The sequence below is a fragment of the Lotus japonicus genome, chromosome 2 (assembly GCF_012489685.1).
Source record: "Lotus japonicus ecotype B-129 chromosome 2, LjGifu_v1.2".
Taxonomy (NCBI): Eukaryota; Viridiplantae; Streptophyta; class Magnoliopsida; order Fabales; family Fabaceae; genus Lotus; species Lotus japonicus.
The window spans coordinates 57,234,688-57,257,271 of NC_080042.1; the positions used below are offsets into that span (position 1 = coordinate 57,234,688).

Consider the following 22,584-nt stretch of genomic DNA (forward strand, 5'->3'; position numbering starts at 1 on the left):
TGACCTGCTCGCTATTCTCACCATTCAGAATCTCAGATTCCAGTACAGAGCATATTTAAATCATCACAATCAACAACATGTCATATATCAATAAATCGCATCATAAACACTTAGCACTTAGCATATAAAGCATGCACCACACATCCTAGATTACCCACATAGCACATAGCATGTAAGACAATCTCAAAAACATTCAGTAGATGAATCATCTACATTGTCAGCCGAAGCCTCAGAAAACATTTTCCAATCACACACAATTCCAGTGCATAAACAGTAAACAATGTCGAAACATCGACCCTAAGCATTAACTAGAGATTCAGTGAGAAGCCCTCACTTGAAAGTTCTCCAGAATGATCAACTAGTGCTTCCTCGCTCTCAAAGTGTTGGTCCTCGGGGAAATCCTCAAAAGCACCTTTACAATAACATCACAGAATACTATCAGAATCTATCGGAAACTAAGCTATCGATACTTACTAAGGTTACTCGAAGTAATCTATACCCTAAGGTACGATAAACTAGCGCGAAAGACAAGTTTTCGGAAAAGGAAATTTTCCTCCTCCCCCCTAATAGGGCTCGGCCACTTTGTGCAATTATGGGGCTCGATTTTTCTTCGATCAAACTTGGTTCCTATGCTTTCATAAGCCGTAACTAAGGGTATTCTGAACTCGGAAAAATTATCGAATCAAAAACTGTCGCAGGGGTATTTTGGTCATGATTTTTAACTTTGGATTTTTCAAAACTGAAATCCCAAAAATAAAATTTTGCAGGGACGTCACCAACGACGTTTATGACAACTAATCCTACTAGCACTAAGCTAAGGCGATAGTTTTCAGCCTAAAGGTTGAAGCTTTACACCAAAAACTCCAAAAATGGGTATTTTAGGCTCAAATTGATTCCGGCGGAATTCCGGCGACATAACGGAAAATCTAACCCGGCAGAAGTGATCTTGGGCACATAAGGAAGAGGTTTAGAATCAGAAATGAAAGATTCAGGATAGTTTTGCAAAAACCCATAAACTATCCACTCAGAAAACTCTACAGAAAAGCTATGGAAAAAGCGATCGGAGGTAAGGATTAGCGACTATACCTCGAAGCCTTGAAGTAGCAACTAACGGATCAACGATCAAGCAAGCGATGAACAAATTTCTTCTTCCTTCTTCCTTGTTCTTGGCCGCGGGTTTGAGGAGAGAAAATGGAGGAAAATTTGAGTTTTTCTTCCTTTCTTTGCTATATATAAAGGTTGGAAATTCGCGGGAAAATGAAAGTTTCGCGAATCTGATTTTTCCGACTTCATTCTCCATGAATTAATAGATATATTTTGGCAAAAGAGTTCCAAAACTATAAAGAGGTCTCCTTGTATTTTTGGCAACTAAAGCATAGTCGGTATAAAACTATTTTACCCGATAAGTTGCTTTTTGCATCGAATGTCGGAATGGAAAACTTCCTTCGGAAGAAAGATTGAAATCATCAAGAGAAATGGGTGTACGCGTGTGGAATATTCATTTGAAGCTCTGAATAGAAAAAGTCTTCATTGTCGAGAAATTCTAGGGTTTTGAAATACCAGGGATTCGGTTTCGGCAAACTTCCGATGATTGGAATCGGACGTTCGTAGATCCTAGAGTTTCGCCTCGAAATGATGGTGATATATGGAAAAAGAGAAGTTCTAACATTTCTCTGAAGATTTTTGGAATTAACTGCCAGCGTGCCTAAAAGTGAAAATTAGCTATATACTAGGGTTTCTGACCTAGGTTTAAGCGTGTAACGATCGTGCTATAACTTTTATCGATCATAATGCAATCCTTGAACTTTTCCTGAACTTTCTCCTTCATAAATATATTTCATTTAATAAACTTTCGTTCAGGTTTCCCTTCACATTACATCAACCCTAATCGTGAATAAGAAGTTTATTCACTTAGCATAAGCTTAAAAAAACTTGGGCCTTACAATTAATATACAATACAAGCACAGCCCTCGCTGTAACATCGTCACGAGTGTCCTCAAGTGACGGAAAGTAACATCAAATAACTAAAGGTATTGCCCAACGGCAAACAAGTGCGACCCATAGATAGAGTCATGAGTTTTATAAATACAGTCTTCCAAGAAAGTAAGTCAGCCCAAAACGGCCTCCAAAAAGACTTCCTACGTCCGACTACTCCATGCGATTCCCATCTACGGAGAACCACACCGAAAAGCAATCTGTCGGAAACTACCCTGTCCCAAAAGTACAATTGACGAATCAGAGCTATGACACTAACACCCAACCTTAGTAGGCTCTAAACACCCATACCCTAAACTTCCATCATCGACCCTCATCTGGTCATGCATTCAGTCCGGGTCCTCGTCGAAAGCTTCAGTACTGGTCATTACGCTCCTGGTCCTCCTCGAGTGACGAATCATCACGAATCGACTGACGGACGCCTGGCAGCAGGCCGACCGCCCAAACACAAACATGCAACCAAAGTCAAGGCGCTAGGGTCAACTCACGGAATACAATAGATATACAAACAACATGTAATAAAGGGGGTATATACTTATATAGGTTCTCAGTTGCCTATCTTAAGGTATATACTTAGCATGTTATCAAGGCTCTAATAAACAATTTGATATCTGCTATCTCAACAGTTCAATAAACAATTACTCAACAATTCAATAAGGGTGCATGTATGCATGCAATGTCAACTCAAGAGATGATCCCAACAAATAGGCATGTCAAGTCGATCCAACCCATCGGGTTGAACATACAGACTCGCACACGCAACTCCCACAATTAGGCATGTCAAGTCGATCCAACCCATCGGGTTGAACATACGGACTCGCACACGCAACTCCCACAATTAGGCATGTCAAGTCGATCCAACCCATCGGGTTGAACATACGAACTCGCACACGCAACAGATGACAACGCCAAGTCGGTTCACTCAAAAGAGTCAAACATATGGACGTTGCTCGGGTCCAACGACTACCGCCGAATCGATCCAATCCATTGATTGAACATACGGATCCGCGCGTGTCGAAAGGTTATCGCTGAATCGATCCAATCCCTCGGATTGAACATACGGATTCACGCGAGTTAAAATGGCGATCGCTGAATCGATCCAATCCATCGGATTGAACATACAGACTCACGTGTGCCTGAGTGACTACCGCCGAATCGATCCAATCCATCGGACTGAATATACGGACTCGCGCGTGTCAAACAGTTATTGCCGAATCGGTCCAACCCGTCGAGTTTCGACATACGGATTCGCGCCGTAAAGTCGAAGATACACTCTTGGTGTTCTTCGTGATGGCCTAGTCTTTTGACCGTCCCAAACCCCAAACGTATGCATATTGCAATATGGTTAACCAAACATCGAATCGTCTTCACATGTACGAGTTTAACCACAAATATGAATTTAAAAGGACTCGAAGGTCAAAGTCGTCTTTGCGACTAGGCTGTGAAAAGCCGGAGCACATATTGCACTTAGTGACATTTCCATGGTCACTATGGTTCATCCCCGTGACGACTATCAAATCATCTCAAGTTCAAGACTTTTCGACTATTTCTCGTTTTTCACAATCATTTCCAAGTCTTAAGTTTCCCCAAAGGTCTCGTTAGTTAATCAAAGCATTTCAAGTTGAGTTAATCAAGTTATGAGGTTTATTATCGAAATCCAAGTTCCATAAGTTCTCAAGTTCCAAATTCCAACTATTCCAAGTTTCCCAAATTCCCCAAATATAATCCCCGGGAAAAGTCTAAGTATTCCAAAGAGGGCTAGATCTCAGACCTCAAGTCAGGACTTGCCTAGGGTTATTCTTTCAACCCGAAAGATCAACAACATCAACTCAAATGTCATACGCTCCGCAATCGCGTCAACACGCACAATTCGATATCAATTCAACAATATTCAGCTCTAAAGAGCGATGCAATAATAATATGGTGCGGAAATCATAAGACAGAAACCAGTAAACGGCCGAAGCCTCTCAGAAAACGGAGACACACGTCTCATATAAGTTTTACTCGGCCGAGGCCTCTAGAAAATATTTTGCAGTTCAAAGCGAAAAACAATATCCAAGCAATATTCAATATCAAGCAATATTCAAGTCGAATTTATCGACGCCTATAAATCAATAGCTAGTAAGTAAGTTGCCCTAACCTCGAGTTGTTCTAGTCTCGCTGTGCAGGTCTCGCTCACAAGCTTGTTCAGTCAAGCCCAAGGTTTCCACAAACGAACCTTAGAGCAAACAAAGCAAAAATCAATCAAATTAAGTCGATATAATCGAAACAATACTAATTAAAGTTAGACAAAGCTCAAGAAGCTTCAGAGTACAACATCTAGGCACGAATGAAAGGGCTTTCCCCGAATGGATGAGTTTTGACTCGATTCAAGTTTTGTACAAAAACACTTTATTCGCTAAAACGTGCATAACTCGAGCTACAGAACTCGGAATGACACGAAACCAACGCCAAAATTTCGACAACGGAGAGAGCTACTCTATAACTCAGGTCATTCAGACCCAAAAATTATTTTTGGACACGGTACCATGGCATATAAGTTTCGGCCACTATCAAAATAGGGCTTCCCGAACTTTTTCATCGATCTAATTTAATTCCTAGGTATTCTTAGGCGATATCTAGACCAGGGAAACTCTCAGAAAAATTATCGGATCGAAAACTGTCGCAGGGGTATTTTGGTCAATATTTTTAGCTCAGAATTTCAAAATTGGAATTTTGAAAAACAAATTTGATGGGGATGTCACCAACGACGTTTATGACAACTAACCCTACTGACACTAAGCTAAGTCGAGAGTTTTAAACCGAAAGAACGAAACTTTGGCTCAAAATGGGTTTTTCAAGCAGAATTGGAATTCGGCGGCATTTCGGCGAGATTCACCAGAAAACAACCAGATATTCATGCTATTGGGCATGTAGGCAATAAGTTTAGACACTGAAATCAAGTTATTTGGACAGTTTTACAAAAAGCTCAAAACTTTGAGCAAAGAAAAGCATAGAGAAAAACGACGGAATTGACGATCAGAAGTAAGGAATAACATCTATACCTCGAGGTCTACGCGTAGCAACTGTCAGTGAGACGATTAGGCAAGAAACGGCGAAAAACTTCTTCTCCCTCTCTCCCTTTGTGCTCGCGGGTTTGGTGCTTGAAGGGTGATGAGAAAATTGGCATGGTGATGAATGACTATGGTGCGTGGGTCGTTTGCTGCAACAAGGAAAAATGAAGAAGAAATTGGTGATGAGAAGAATTAGAAGGCATGGTGTGCGTGTTGTTGCTGCAGCAAGAAGAAGAAAAAAAAAGAAAACAAGAAAGAAAGATCAGATGCTTGTGCGTGAAAAGGAAAGGAATTGAGTTTCCTTATATATATGTTTGTGGCTTTGTACATTGCCTTGTCTGTTGGTGTTCAGGGGCTTGGAAAATATATTAACATGTGGTGAGGCAAAGCTGGAGGGACGTGGAGTGATAAGGTTGGATTGATATTTTGAAAAGATATTTTTAAAATTGGTATGAATTGATTTAGACACCAAATGATTTAGCTCATAGAATTAAAGGAAAAATATAAAGGTGATATATTATTGTACCAAAAATTATGAGGAGTTTAGTGAAATGATAAAATATAAATTAGGATCACTTTGAGCAAATTAAAATGTTCAATGGACAAAGAAATGAGTAAGAATTAAGATAGAGAATAATTGTTAGACAATTAGAATAAATATGACGTTGTCATATTATGCAATTTAAGCTAAGTGTCCTTCCATAGAAGGTCGATACTTGCTCCGGGTTCATTTTAAATGAGGAAATGACTTGAACGCAGTCTGCTTCAAAATAAACCGCAGAACTAATTTTTACAATTGACGTCGGATGAGAAAGTTTCCTTGTGAGGAAAGATTAGAAACATCGAAAGAAATAGGTGTACACGTATGGAATCTTCGTTTGAAGCTCCGAATAGAAAAAACCTTCATTGACAGCTTAATTTAAAGTTCTTGAGCTATCAGGGATTTTGTTTCGGCAAACTTCCGAGAATTGGAATTTGACGTTCGTACGTTCCAGGGTTTCGTATCGAAACGCTTGTCATGGAAAGGATTAAGAGAAATTCTAATATTCCTCTGAAGATTTTTGGAATTAGTTCCTATAGTGCTTTAAGGGTAATTTAATCGTTTATTAACGCTCTTGCCCTAGGCGTAAGCGTATAAGAGTCACACTATAACTTATATCGATTTTAATACTATTCTTAGCCTTTTCCTGAACTTTCTCCTTCATAAGTTCATTCCATTCGATAAACACTTGTTCAGGTTTCCTTCGCGATACATCGAAACCTAATCGTGAATATGAATTTAATTAATTTATTCCAAGCTTAAAACTTGGGTCTCACATTACTACCCTCCAAAAAGAAAGTTTCGTCCTCGAAACTTAGAGTTCAGTAAAATGCTCCGGATATTATTCCTTGATCTTTTCCTCTAATTCCCATATAGCACCGTCCGTGTCTTTGTTCCAAATAAGTTTCACTAAAGCACTCTGCTTTCTCCTCGATTGTTTTACTCTTCTAGCCCCAATGCTGACCGACGTCGTCTCAACAGACATATAATCATCCTAATATCTAACAATCCATTATTGTCATTTCTTTCCTTAAAACTTTCCTCACTCAAGCCAATTCACACTTACTGAAATCCTTAATACTTCACACAAATCGAGACTTATCCTCTAGAAGATCAACTTATAAATATACCTCAAGGGACTTAACTAGTCATTTTATCATCCGATCCTTCAACCTCCCGAGATTTAACTGTTATCGTAACCACTAACACCACTAAATCTCTTAAGCGTACATGAATCTCAGCTCACTAGGTCAACCTTAGCCCTAGGATTCTCATTCAACTTAGTAAAATTCACTTGTTAACCCTAGTATGCATCCTCAAAATCCATAACAAAGTTCCATTCACTCTTAGACTCTAAGAACTTGTCCAAATATGATATCTCAAGTTTTCATCTTAATACTAACACTTTCCTTTCTGTAACTTGATCACCATCTCGTCAATCAACTTTTTAATCTCCCAATCAAATTCTGACAAACTCCGAGTCCTACGCACTTTAGACAAGAATTCATAGACTTAAAACCTAAACCTTCACCAAGTTTGGACCTCTAATGGCCTTTAATTCTTCAATACTTCTTAAATGAATATCCATTTCTTAAAACTATAACTCCTTCACTTACCCAAACGACCTGACAAGTGTCGTCATGCTTCCACATTCACAACTTGGTCCTGATATTCGCAATCATAACTTATTATGCTAACATCATTCAAATCTTATCACATGGCTCATTATGTCAGCAACCTCAATGGATTTAACCCGAAACTCATCTTCAGGTCTTCAATCTTCTAAGATTCAACTTCTATTGTCACACCTACAACCATAAGATCTCCTACTCGTACGTGATTCTCAACTCTCGAGGTCAATCTTAACTTCAAGATTTCAATCTAGCTTAGTAAATCTCACTTAGTAATCTTAGCATATTTCTTTGGAATCCATATCAACAACCTCAAGTATTCAACTTATGCTAAAACTTTCTTTCTCCAACTTAATCATTCCCGAATCAATTCAACACTTAGTCACTCCAGCAACACCTGGCAATTCTCCAAGTCTTACACATTCAAGTTAAAATTCATGGGCTTAAAAAAAATCTAAATTTTACCTAGTTTGCATCGGTAATGTCCTTTAACACTTCAACACTTTTCAAGTGAACATTCATCTCTTAAGACTATAATGTCCCCACAATACATCAAGCGCTCAGCAAAACTTATTCTTCGAATTCGACTACAACAATCTAGTTCAGAGTTAATTCCTCTCAATCTTGTTATCATCAAGTAATCATCTATAACCTGATATTAAATCCAACCTATTTAGTCTCTAACAATTCCACTCAGAAATCACATAACCTATGACTTCATAACTTCCGAGAAAATACTTAATATTTTTCCAACATTAAATCTCTTGACTTAGTCTACCTCTACTTGGAGTAATCACATGGACTAACCACTTAATGTCTACACGACAATCATTAACTTCCAAAATTTAAATCTTAATCTTTTACAATCAAGTGCTTAACACGAACTTTCCACCCAAATCCGACTAATCCTCGATCAATTCAAATTCATCTTACACATCCTTCTATCAAAGTCCATTACCAGCTGTGATTCCGAATATCACCCCTCAATATTAAGTTCATCAAGCCTAATACATCGAAGGTGAAAATTTAGAAAAACCCACTGGAACAGTCAATGTGTTCCTATCGTCCAGTAGTCACAATTATCCCGGCATCCAATCCTTAACGGTCCCGCTACGGAACTACGCACCCTTGACATAACCCATATTTTACCCATAAGGATTCTATACAAGATTCACTATTTAGTTCTAGCTCCCACCTAAACGCATCGATATAAAACAACTCACTAAGCTCAGCGTGTTATTCGAAGCCTCGTGTAACTTCTATAGTTAAAACACGAGCAGCAGTCAAATATATTCTTAGTAGGTGTAATAACTATAAGGTCAAAGCTTAGTGGTAAAAGCAAGTTCAGGCGTGTTGCACACGCTACGGGGGTAACGAAGGGTATACTATACTAGAATGAGAAAGAACGGTTAGAAAGTTACCATCGTTCTTGCGCTCTCCTCTGACTAATCCATCATCTCCCTCGCCGCACAAGACATAAACTCTTCCTCGTGCAGCAGGATGTCTTCCTCTCACCGTATGCACAGATGGCTCAACCTTGGTTACATTGCAATCCTTGGCTTGATGCCCCCGGCGATTGCAGTTGAAACATAGAGGTCTCCCGTCTGGACACTTGTTAGTGTAGTGCCCCACCTTCCTGCACCTGTAACACGTTACTCCTTGGCCCGAAGTCTTGTTTCCTGTTCCTCCGGTAGAATTTATGGGCTTATACTGCCCCGAGGTAAAACCTTCCCCCAGAGGACGTTGATACGGCTTCTTCTGTTGGAATCTCTCTTTCCTTTGATTATTCTGAAAGTTCGACCTCATTGGTCCCCCAGTGCCTGTTCTATTCATCCTCTTGTTCTTCATAAGCTCAACTTCAGTTGCCTTCTCGACCAAAGCTTGAAATCGTACAATCCCTAGCGGCCTCACCGAATCTTCGATGTCAGCTCGTAGTCCGTTAATAAACCTCTTGCACATATAGCGCTCGTCCACATGGTCATTGAAAAATTGGAAGTGCTTTGCCAATGATTCCAGTTTGGAAGCATACTTAGGTATGGTCATGCTCCCTTGACAAAGAGTCAGAAATTGCGCTTCCCTTTCATCTCGGGCACTAGTCGGACAGTACTTGTCTAGGAACGCAGTTCGAAACGAGTTCCAGTTTACCACCTCGTTATTGGCCTCCATAATCCCTCTGGTACCCCTCCACCAGTACTCAGCATCTCCTAGTAGTAGATAGGTGGCAAGGCCCACCTTAGCTCCTTCGGTGGTATGCAGTACCCCAAAAATCTTCTCAATCTCTTGGATCCATAGATCCGCTCTGTCTGGGTCAGTCCGACCCGTGAACTTGGGCGGATCCTGTCGCCAGAAATCAGTCAGCCCCCTATTCTGGTCTAGGGTTACCTCCCTCTCACGCTTATGTCGCTCACGTTCAACCTTGTCAGCACGCCACTGAGCGTTCTCCGCAGTTTGATTTGTCATTGCCTGGGCCATAACAGTCATTGCCCCAGTGAGTTGGTTCATGTTACCATGTTCTCTGTTCGTCAAGCAGACAGTAAGTACCAATCATAAGATAGTATTATGCATAGCTATACAATATGATTAGGTAGGTACTTCAATCAATTAAAGCGAAAATCGCTTGGCAGACAATCAAGTTTTTACTCTTTGCAGAGTCACACAACCTAGCACAGAAGACCTATTCCCCAAAGACTCCCGAAAGACTCGTCAAGCTCTGATACCACAATGTAACACCCCGATTTCGGTGGCGTCACTTTAGTAACACAAAAATAAAATAAAGGGAAAAAGCAGGTATTTTTTTTTCGTTTTGTTTAAATAAAAGACTTGTCAAAATAAAGACTTAACCCAATCGCGATTAACAGCGATTAATATAGAATACAAGCACAGCCCTCGCTGCAACTCAAAACATCGTCACGAGTGTCCTCAAGTGACGGAAAGTAACATCAAATAACTAAAGGTATTGCCCAACGGCAAACAAGTGCGACCCATAGATAGAGTCATGAGTTTTATAAATACAGTCTTCCAAGAAAGTAAGTCAGCCCAAAACGGCCTCCAAAAAGACTTCCTACGTCCGACTACTCCATGCGATTCCCATCTACGGAGAACCACACCGAAAAGCAATCTGTCGGAAACTACCCTGTCCCAAAAGTACAATTGACGAATAAGAGCTATGACACTAACACCCAACCTTAGTAGGCTCTAAACACCCATACCCTAAACTTCCATCATCGACCCTCATCTGGTCATGCATTCAGTCCGGGTCCTCGTCGAAAGCTTCAGTACTGGTCATTACGCTCCTGGTCCTCCTCGAGTGATGAATCATCACGAATCGACTGACGGACGCCTGGCAGCAGGCCGACCGCCCAAACACAAACATGCAACCAAAGCCAAGGCGTTAAGGTCAACTCACGGAATACAATAGATATACAAACAACATGTAATAAAGGGGGTATATACTTATATTGGTTCTCAGTTGCCTATCTTAAGGTATATACTTAGCATGTTATCAAGGCTCTAATAAACAATTCGATATCTGCTATCTCAACAATTCAATAAACAATTACTCAACAATTCAATATGGGTGCATGTATGCATGCAATGTCAACTCAAGAGATGTTCCCAACAAATAGGCATGTCAAGTCGATCCAACCCATCGGGTTGAACATACGGACTCGCACACGCAACTCCCACAATTAGGCATGTCAAGTCGATCCAACCCATCGGGTTGAACATACGGACTCGCACACGCAACAGATGACAACGCCAAGTCGGTTCACACAAAAGAGTCGAACATACGGACGTTGCGCGTGTCCAACGACTACCGCCGAATCGATCCAATCCATTGAATGAACATACGGATCCGCGCGTGTCGAAAGGTTATCGCTGAATCGATCCAATCCCTCGGATTGAACATACGGATTCACGCGAGTTAAAATGGCGATCGCTGAATCGATCCAAACCATCGGATTGAACATACGGACTCACGCGTGCCTGAGTGACTACCGCCGAATCGATCCAATCCATCGGACTGAATATACGGACTCGCGCGTGTCAAACAATTATTGCCGAATCGGTCCAACCCGTCGGGTTTGGACATACGGATTCGCGCCGCAAAGTCGAAGATACACTCTTGGTGTTCTTCGTGAAGGCCCAGTCTTTTGACCGTCCCAAACCCCAAACGTATGCATATTGCAATATGGTTAACCAAACATCGAATCGTCCTCACATGTACGAGTTTAACCACAAATCTCAATTTAAAAGGACTCGAAGGTCAAAGTCGACTTTGCGACTAGGCTGTGAAAAGCCGGAGCACATATTGCACTCAGTGACATTTCCATGGTCACTATGGTTCATCCCCGTGACGACCATCAAATCATCTCAAGTTCAAGACTTTTCAACTATTTCCCGTTTTTCACAATCATTTCCAAGTCTTAAGTTTCCCCAAAGGTCTCGTTAGTTAATCAAAGCATTTCAAGTTGAGTTAATCAAGTTATGAGGTTTATTATCGAAACCCAAGTTCCATAAGTTCTCAAGTTCCAAATTCCAACTATTCAAATTTTCCCAAATTCCCCAAATATAATCCCCGGGAAAAGTCTAAGTATTCCAAAGAGGGCTAGATCTCAGACCTCAGGTCAGGACCTGCCTAGGGTTATTCTTTCAACCTGAAAGATCAACAACATCAACTCAAATGTCCTACGCTCCGCAATCGTGTCAACACGCACAATTCGATATCAATTCAACAATATTCAGCTCTAAAGAGCGATGCATTAATAATATGGTGCGGAAATCATAAGACAGAAACCAGTAAATGGCCGAAGCCTCTCAGAAAACGGCCGAGGCCTCCAGAAAATATTTCGCAGTTCAAAGCGATAAACAATATCCAATTCCAAGCAATATTCAATATCAAGCAATATTCAAGTCGAATTTATCGACGCCTATAAATCAATAGCTAGTAAGTAAGTTGCCCTAACCTCGAGTTGTTCTAGTCTCGCGGTGCAGGTCTCGCTCACAAGCTTGTTCAGTCAAGCCCAAGGTTTCCACAAACGAACCTTAGAGCAAACAAAGCAAAAATCAATCAAATTAAGTCGATATAATCAAAACAATACTAACTAAAGTTAGACAAAGCTCAAGAAGCTTCAGAGTACAACATCTAGGCACGAATGAAAGGGCTTTCCCCGAATGGATGAGTTTTGACTCGATTCAAGTTTTGTACAAAAACACTTTATTCGCTAAAACGTGCATAACTCGAGCTACAGAACTCGGAATGACACGAAACCAACGCCAAAATTTCGACAACGGAGAGAGCTACGCTATAACTCAGGTCATTCTGACCCAAAAATTATTTTTGGACACGGTACCATGGCATATAAGTTTCGGCCACTATCAAAATAGGGTTTCCCGAACTTTTTCTTCGATCTAATTTAATTCCTAGGTATTCTTAGGCGATATCTAGGCTAGGGAAACTCTCAGAAAAATTATCGGATCGAAAACTGTCGCAGGGGTATTTTGGTCAATATTTTTAGCTCAGAATTTCAAAATTGGAATTTCGAAAAACAAATTTGATGGGGATGTCACCAACGACGTTTATGACAACTAACCCTACTGACACTAAGCTAAGTCGAGAGTTTTAAACCGAAAGAACGAAACTTTGGCTCAAAATGGGTTTTTCAAGCAGAATTGGAATTCGGCGGCATTTCGGCAAGATTCAACAGAAAACAACCAGATATTCATGCTGTTGGGCATGTAGGCAATAAGTTTAGACACTGAAATCAAGTTATTTTGACAGTTTTACAAAAAGCTCAAAACTTTGAGCACAGAAAAACATAGAGAAAAACGACGGAATTGACGATCAGAAGTAAGGAATAACATCTATACCTCGAGGTCTACGCGTAGCAACTGTCAGTGAGTCGATCAGGCAAGAAACGGCGAAAAACTTCTTCTCCCTCTCTCCCTTTGTGCTCGCGGGTTTGGTGCTTGAAGGGTGATGAGAATATTGGCATGGTGATGAATGACTATGGTGCGGGGTCGTTGGTTGCAACAAGGAAAAATGAAGAAGAAATTGGTGATGAGAAGAATTAGAAGGCATGGTGTGCGTGTTGTTGCTGCAGCAAGAAGAACAAGAAAAAAGAAAACAAGAAAGAAAGATCAGATGCTTGTGCGTGAAAAGGAAAGGAATTGAGTTTCCTTATATATATGTTTGTGGCTTTGTTCATTGCCTTGTCTGATGGTGTTCAGGGGCTTGGAAAATATATTAACATGTGGTGGGGCAAAGCTGGAGGGACGTGGAGTGATAAGGTTGGATTGATATTTTGAAAAGATATTTTTAAAATTGGTATGAATTGATTTAGACACCAAATGATTTAGCTCATAGAATTAAAGGAAAAATATAAAGGTGATATATTATTGTACCAAAAATTATGAGGAGTTTAGTGAAATGATAAAATATAAATTAGGATCACTTTGAGCAAATTAAAATGTTCAATGGACAAAGAAATGAGTAAGAATTAAGATAGAGAATAATTGTTAGACAATTAGAATAAATATGACGTTGTCATATTATGCAATTTAAGCTAAGTATCCTTCCATAGAAGGTCGATACTTGCTCCGGGTTCATTTTAAATGAGGAAATGACTTGAACGCAGTCTGCTTCAAAATAAACAGCAGAACTACTTTTTGCAATTGACGTCGGATGAGAAAGTTTCCTTCTGAGGAAAGATTAGAAACATCGAAAGAAATAGGTGTACGCGTGTGGAATCTTCGTTTGAAGCTCCGAATAGAAAAAACCTTCATTGACAGCTTAATTTAAAGTTCTTGAGCTATCAGGGATTTAGTTTCGGCAAACTTCCGAGAATTGGAATTTGACGTTCGTACGTTCCAGGGTTTCGTATCGAAACGCTTGTCATGGAAAGGATTAAGAGAAATTCTAATATTCCTCTGAAGATTTTTGGAATTAGTTCCTATAGTTCTTTAAGGGTAATTTAATCGTTTACTAACGCTCTTGCCCTAGGCGTATGCGTATAAGAGTCACACTATAACTTATATCGATTTGAATACTATTCTTAGCCTTTTCCTGAACTTTCTCCTTCATAAGTTCATTCCATTCGATAAACACTTGTTCAGGTTTCCTTCGCGATACATCGAAACCTAATCGTGAATATGAATTTAATTAATTTATTCCAAGCTTAAAACTTGGGTCTCACATATGTAATCAGAAGAGTTGAAGCTCCTACCAGAGTTACTCGGTCTACAGTACGATCATCAAGTAAGTCTGCTGTCATTGATACTGATGATGATTTAAATTCACTTGATGCACTCTCAATTTCTGCACTCCTTAACTGCACTTCCAACCCACTCACTCCTATTCCCGAGTCTCAACCAGCTGAACAAACCATTTCTCCACCCACTTCACCTAGGTCTTCATTTTTCCAACCTTCCCCACAAGAAGCACCTCTTTGGAACATGCTTCAAACTCCAAAACCTTCTGAACCTACTTCACCCATAACCATCCAATACAACCCACAAACTTCTGAACCCATTATTCTCGAACAGTCTGAACCTGAACCCAGAACTTCTGATCACTCTGTCCCCAGAGCATCAGAACGTCCTGTTCGCAGAACCAATGATACAGAATCCACAACACCTTGTCCCTCTGTATCTTTTCCTACCAATGTTGTTGACTCATCACCCTCCAATAACTCTGAATCTGTTCGCAAATTTGTTCAAATTGCGAAAGAAAAAGAGTCTATCATTCCTAAGTACTATCACACTGTACCCAGCCCTAGGAAATACCCTGGACCTAGACCAGAACGTCTGGTTGACCCAGATCATCCTATATCGGTTTTCCCTCTGAATGCAGCAGACCCTTTAGCTCAACCTGTTCAACCAGAACAAGAGAACTCATAATCTAACCACTCTTCGGTTAGATCCCCACACCCTCAGGTTGAAACCTCTGAACCAAACCTTGAGACCCACATTTCAAATGACCAAACCTCAGATGTTGGTTCTCCTCAAGGTGCTTCTGAGGCCAATAGCAGCAATCACCCCACTTCTCCTGAAACCAATCTTTCCATCGTTCCCTTTACCTACCTCAAGCCAAACACCCTCCTTGAGTGCATCAGTGTGTTTAATCATGAAGCATCACTGATGATTCGCAATATCCAAGGTGACACTAACCTAAGTGAGGATCCTGACTCTGTTGCTGAGGAATGGAATCGTCTGAGTGATTGGTTAATTGCTCAAGTTCCTTCTATGATGAGTCTTCTCACTGCGGAAAGGGATCAGAGGATTGAGGCTGCTAGGCAGCGTTTCAACAGAAGAGTGATTCTGCATGAACATCAGCTGAGAAGTAAGTTACTTGAAGCTGTTGAGGAAGCCAGAAGAAAGAAAGAACAAGCAGAAGAAGTTGCTCGTCAAGAGGCTGAAAGAATTGCAAATGCAAAGTTAGAAGTTGAAAGGCTAGAAGCTGAAGCTGAAGCTCTCAGATGTCAAGCACTTGCTCCAGTGCCTTTCACACCTGCTGATTCTCATTCAACTCAAGCTCCTCACCCTGCTCAGGATGTTCCCTCTACTTCTACACAGCCAAGCTCTTCCAGACTTGACATTTTGGAACAACGTCTCAACTCTCATGAGACTCTCCTGATCGAAATGAATCGGGCACTTCAAGAACTTCTGCGTCGCACTACCAAGCCGTAGTTCTTAGGATTTCTTTTGTTTTTCCTTCCGTATTTTATTTTTTTTGTTTTCCTCACTTTAAGATATTTGCATTATGTGTTATACTTGTTTATTGTTTCTTATTGCATTATTTATGACATATGTTTGCAAAACCCTTTTTTATTCATATATAAATCATTACATCATACATTTTCCCTATCTAGAATGGAGGATCCTTCCTCACATCATACATTTTCCCTATCTAGAATGGAGGATCCTTCCTCATTCTTCTGCATTCCTGGCGCTGCTTCACTCTTTCCCTCTCCAGACGATCCAATGTATATTCTATGTTGCCGAGCCTGATGCTCAGCTCATTCTTCTCCAGACTATCCTCTATTGTCTTGAGCCTCCCTTCCACTATTTCCTTCTCCTTCAGCAGATTCAGCTCAAGCTGGCACAGCTCCTGAATCTCCTCCACGAAGTTGAGGAATTCTTTCAGATCTTTCTCCAACTCTGGACCAAGATCCTCTTCCAGCATTGTCTTCGTCAGCTCTTGAATGGTTCTTGTACCATCAGGATGTCTAACATTGAGGAACATATCTTCCTCGAAAGCTTTCCTTCTAAGCTCTTCTAATGCAATCATGTATGATGCCATTTTCTTATACTTGGAATTAATCGAGTTGTGAAGCTTCCTTCGTTCCTAATCGCCTTATATAAGCTTCATTTTCTCTCTGAAAGTTATTGCTCCTACAGTTTCCCGAGGTTAAGTCCTTGGCAACTAACGCTTCTCTTTACTCCCGTGGCCGGCAGTAAACGTTCTCCTTTCGCATTAATATCTTTCTTTAATTCCCCAATTTCTCCTTCATGCATATTTTTTATTTCTTTTAAACTTAGACCTTCTCTAAGGGGGAGTACCTTGTACTTCAAGCTAAGTTTTTCAAACCCCATGCTTTTTGCTTATGACAAAAAGGTGGAGTACAACCCAGTTTTTTGATGTGTAAGCTGTGTTAGTGTGATTTATTTTTCTTTTGGAGAATTTAAGAGTTCCACCTTTATGACCATAGATGTGTCACTGGGCAAATACAAGGAATACATTTCACTTCTTCTGAAGTGATATTAGTTTGACTCCGATACCCAAGTCTGTTGACTCTGAATACTTATGCGCTCTGATTATTCCAATTCATCTATGCCATAAGTTTTTTACTCTGAACTCTTATATTATTTAGCTCAGAATCTAGACACTACTAACGTTTTCATTAAGTCTTAGATTTAAGGGGAGCTAAGCTCAGAATCAAGCAGTGACTTGAATTCAGAATGAGCAAAATAAACTATTCACATCAGGATAAGTCTTACTCTATTTCTCTAAACTCTGAGTGAATTCAGTTTATTGTTTAAGAATTGTTCATCAAAATACTTAGTTTTGTCATCATCAAAAAGGGGGAGATTGTAAGATCAAGTTTTGATCTAATAGTACAACTCTATGTTTTGATGATTACAAGTTAACCTTTTGGTATGAACAATTATGGTACTCTAACGTGTTTTCTGAGTGTGTTCTTAACAGGCTCTGACCTTGTCACAAACTCACACAAATCAGAAGCACTGTGCTTAAAGAGTGATCCTAGCAACGCTTTCACAATCTCTATGTTCAGTCTGAACAGTAGAAAAGCTTCAGAAGATCTGAAGTATATCAAGCTCTGATAAGGACTCAGCTCACTTGAAGCTCTGATGATCCAGACGCTCTGACAACCCAGACACTCTGAAGGCTCAGAAGTACTGATGGTGTAGAAGACTCTGAAGATCCAAAAGCTGAAGAGTGAAGACTCTGAAGTCCAGAAGCAACTGGCTCTGAAGACCATGTACTGATCCTCTGAAGTGAAGATCAGAAGGTACAGCGGTCAGAGGATCCTTGCTTCCTTCTGACTCTGATCAACCAGCTTCACAAGTTCCAACACAAAGCGCTCCTCTGATCAGAAGTCAAACAAGGTTAAAGGTCAAGTCACTATCCAAAGTACAAAAGCAAATGTACTATCTTGACGACCTAACCTAACATTCTCAGCACAGCAGAAGCTGGAAATTCCAGAACTGCCCTCTAACGGTAGCATTCTCATGCAACGTTCAAACCCTAATCATTGAAGTATAAATAGAGGCTGAAGATTGAAAGATGCGGCTAGAAGAACTTACACACGCGCAAGCAATATTCAAACCTTCTAAGCTTTCTTTCATCTTGAATACATTGTGTTTACTATAAGCTTTTTAGAAGCAATCTCTTTGTAAACAAGAACTTCATATACAGTTGTATTGTTTGCCTTTGGAGATCAAGGTTGATCGGATCCTAGAGAAGACTAAGAGAGTGAATCTTAGTGTGAGCTAAGTCAGTGTATTGTTAGTCACTTGTAGGTTTCAAGTGTAGTTGTAACATTTACCTCATTAGTGGATTGCCTTCATTCTAAGAAGGAAGAAATCACCTTAACGGGTGGACTGGATTAGCTTGAGTGATTCATCAAGTGAACCAGGATAAAATCCTTGTGTGCTTTTCTATCTCTTATCTTAAACACCTCTTGAGTCTCGAAAAGATTTGTTAAAATCTTAAGGTGGAAGTTTTATTTTGAAAACGTTATTCAAACCCCCCCTTTCTACCGTTTTTCATACCTTCACACGTGACTTGGGTCGACTATGTAGTCCCCTTGTGTTGTTCATCTGTGGACGATCGAGATTGGATCCAAGGTGTTGAGGTGGTGGTGTGAAGGTGAGGACGTTAGCCTAACCAAACCTTAGGATTGCTAACTCTAGGTATGAGAATACGAGATTGATATTCCATTGTATGTTTACCATGAACTATTTATTTGTGATTTTGCATGGGAACTGACCCTCTATTATCTGGTATATGTTTGTTCTAGGGGGCCTAGATGACTGTGTCCAAGAGTGCGGTGTGTTCTTGGGAGCTGATTCTCAGTGAAGAACACCAGGACGAGGCATGGGTGTCCGACGCACGCCAGGTCCGCCGGATATACGTCGGCAATGCTACTCTCTGGTGCGCTGACAAGAAAGGAGAGTGGATCGAGTCTCAAATGTTTACGGGAAGGGTGGAACTACCATTCGTGCCATTTCGTTTCCGGACGCCTACAGTGGGGTCAGAGCAATCTTCTAACTAGGGGTCGGAGTTGGAGTCAGATCCATCTGAAGAGAAGTCTGTGGCGAAGAGTGAACCCGTAGTGGAACCCGAGGACCTACCGAAGGCTGAGGTGAAGGAGGTGGAACTTCCACCACGACAAGGAGAGTCCTGGAACATGGAGAACCCAGATGAAGACGAGTTGAAGGCCTAGAGTTTCTTTCGACTGGCAGTTGATCAGTACTATCAGAAGAAGGGCCAAATCTATCGAGATATGAGGAATAATTTGTTGAGGGAGTTCAACAATGAGCCACTGCCCGACGACGACTACACAACGGAAGAAGAAGAGGAAGAGGAAGAGGCTAAGGAGTAGGCTGGGTTGAGAGACATTCACTTTCTTTTGGGGTTGAGAGTACCGAGTTGGGCATTGAACTATTTCTTTTGCTATTCGTTTTAAATAATTAAATTTGATGTAATTTACTTAGGTTTTGCAGACGCATGTTTCATACTCTTTTCAGATGATTACTAAATTCAGAAGCTTTGCGTTATTGATCATTTCCGCGAGTTTTAAATGGTTAAGTTTCAAGAATTTCGTAAAATTGAACCTTTGTCATTAATTCAAGATTAATGATTGAACCGACGAAATTTTTTTATGAAATTTATGGCGCTTGGTTACTGTGTGACACTCTAGAAATCGGGGCGTTACATTGTGGTATCAGGGCTCCGGTTGAGAAATCAGAGCACTAGGGTTTTGGGCACACGAGTTTTTGAACTCGTTTGTGTTTTGTTTTGGGTATAAGTGATTTCTAGGTTTCCGCGGCGAGATTTGGGTAGAACTTGTTTGCTAAGATGTTTGCTTGACTAGTGAGATTGTCTGGAGTATCATTGTCGTGATGCTCAACCCTTGGAGTCCTTAGACTCTAAAGTCTTATTTGATGTTTGGTGGACTGTGAACCTAGATGACGAACTCATGACGGTTGAAAGATACCTCCACGACACGATCTATCTAACACATAGTTGGCTTAGGACATTAGCAAGTGACCCTTACGAAGTTCACAGTGGGCCAATTGCTGGAACTACAACAAGCTAGGACGCCTAATGAGGGATTGCAAGGCACTAAAGGTAGAAGTAACCTAGAATATTGAATCTCATGGTGGCCAAGGGAACCAAGCTCGATGGAAGGATGTAACTTGCTTTAAGTGCGGAAAATTGGATCGTTATGCCGACATCTTCAAGGAAGATGCAAAAGTATGCTTTAATTAAGGGTTTTCGCTTACCAAAGATCGAGGTTGGAATGAACGCTCCATGTGGGCTACGTCTGACCACATCGAGACTTTGTGTCTATTACCGCCAGTTAAACAAGGTTGACGTGACCTTTGACACGGCTGACCCGAAAGAACCAACCATTCGCTTGGACAGAGAAATACGAGGCTAGTTTCCAAGAGTCGAAGAATTGCTTGACGGTCGCGCCAGTGTTAGCGTTGCCAAGGGTAGATGAACCTTATGAAATTTACTGTGATGCATCTCACCATGGACTTGGTTGTGTGATGATGCAACAAAAGAAGGCAGTCGCCTATGCGTTAAGACAATTGAGGAGTCAGCACAGGAATAGAATTTCGGAATGCGAGAAGTATTAGAGTAAGCAACAGAAGCATGGTGTGCCTTTCCGTGGTAGTTTCAAGGAGGAAACTATTTTAAGGAGGGTGGTACTGTGTCTGACTTGGTAAAATAAGTAATATTTAGTATTATTTCTTGTGAATGGTTTGTGATTTATGAGGGTGATGTGATTTGGCGTGCTGAAGGCTCATTATTGAGTCATAGAGGTGGGGGAGAACACTGACCGAGTCAATGTCTTCCCTACGATTTTGTGGTGTTTTATGTGATTGTGTTACACTCTCGATTATCCTTACTTAGGGAAGATGGTGGATGGAACCATCGGCTAAGAAAGGATGGCAGATGGAGCCAGTGAACGGAGTGCGTCGATCGAGATGGTGGATGGAACCATCAAGATTGATGAGATGGTGGATGGAACCATCGGTTAAGCAGGAATGGTTGATGGAACCATTGGTCAGACCGAGATGGTGGATGGAACCATCAGGAAGGACGAAATTGGTGGATGGAACCAACGATCATATATTTTGGATGGAACCATAGATCGGACAAACCAGATGGTGGATGGAACCGTTTAATGGACTAGGTGGTGGATGGAACCACCGAGCGAGTGAATTGGTGGATGGAACCTTTGAGCTCGGTGTCCGGAAAGTTTGTTTTCCCGTGTCTGAGCTGTTTATGTTGCATCTGGATCCCCTAGACGGGACGCCGACCTGCGTGTACTAGCATGAGCTTAACACCTGTTTGACTTAAACTTTTGTTGTTTCGTGTGACTGCATTGAGGCAGTTTGGGTCGTGTTCTAACAGGAGAGTTCCATAAGGTTCTACGACGAGTGTCTAGGTTATAGACAGTGTAATGAGAGTAACTCGAATATTCTTACCAGTTATTATTCTAATTGCCATCTTTTAGATATTAAGCATGATCAACATAATATTGGAAAATGGTGATAGGAATCTTAGTTGGTGTTGGACTTTAAAAGGTACATTAAGGAGACACAGATTCCCTTTGTGGAAATGATGTGGAACCAAACCACTAGAGAAGTCACGTGAAGACCAGAAAGATGAGACTAAGGACAATAACCTGTGCGTCGAGACGACTGAAAATTCGTGGGAAGTATTAGAGTGCGCAATAGAAGCGTGGTGTGTCCTCCTATAGTAGTTTCGAGTACGAAACTATTTAAGGAGGGTGGTATTGTAAGACCCGGTTTTAGGGCATATGATTTTAATAATAATATTGAATAATATTCTGTGAACTATTTGTGTTATATGTGATATATGCCTTTAGAAAGGTAATATCGCTAGGGTTATTTTCCAACGACTTTTAGGTTAAAATCGGCCCGACAACGGCGATGAGTTGGCGAGGACAATTTTGTGGGCCACACCTCATGGGGAGGCTCTGGACATATTTCTAAAAATATTCTATGAAGGAATATTCCTTCCTTCTATTTTTTTTGAGAGTTTTATTTAAATAAAATGGGTTTTTATTTAAATAAAATGTATTTAATTATTTTAAAACTTATGATTTATTAAATAAACATTTTCAAAATTATTTTGGCTTAAATGCATTTGGTGCCCCTGATGTTTCATGGGAGTGCAAATGATACCACTCTTCTAATTTTGTCAATGTTTGTACCCTCCATGAAACAAAACAGTGTAGCGTTTGCCCTTCTGTCAGTTCAACGTTAGTTTACTAACGGAGGGGCTGACGTGGAATTTTATTTTGCTTTTCCTATTTGCCACGTGGATTTTAATTACTGAATAACAAAAAAAAATAAAAAAGAGGGGCACGTGCTAATCACGTGCCTGTTAACCCTAAATCCCCAATTTGGGGATAAATCCCCAAATTAGAAACACAGAAGGAAAGGGACCTCAACAAATCGCGAAAGGGAAAGGGAAAGACGAAGAAGAGGAGCGACGAAGAACACGAGCACGAGAGCTCAATAAATCGCGAAAGGGAAAGGGAGAAGGCTAAGGGCTCGAGACGAAGAAGAGGCATAC

The 22,584-nt window shown here is 40.7% G+C and overlaps 1 protein-coding gene across 3 annotated transcripts in view; it reads right to left on the bottom strand.

The window, feature by feature from the left end:
- LOC130738485 (uncharacterized) overlaps positions 1-13,361 on the bottom strand; it is a 38,771-nt gene extending 25,410 nt beyond the window's left edge. The window contains exons 1-3 of one of the 3 annotated variants that reach the window (XM_057590470.1): positions 13,092-13,361; positions 12,188-12,265; positions 4,136-4,213 (exon numbers count right to left, since the gene is read on the bottom strand). In XM_057590470.1, the coding sequence (XP_057446453.1) occupies positions 4,136-4,213; positions 12,188-12,265; positions 13,092-13,302 (367 nt within the window). In that variant the 5' untranslated portion in view covers positions 13,303-13,361. Of the gene's footprint in view, positions 1-4,135; positions 4,214-10,111; positions 10,561-12,187; positions 12,266-13,091 lie in introns of those variants that run through there. The other 2 variants (XR_009019423.1, XM_057590471.1) reach the window with 2 other exon arrangements.
- Positions 13,362-22,584: the final 9,223 nt, after the last annotated feature.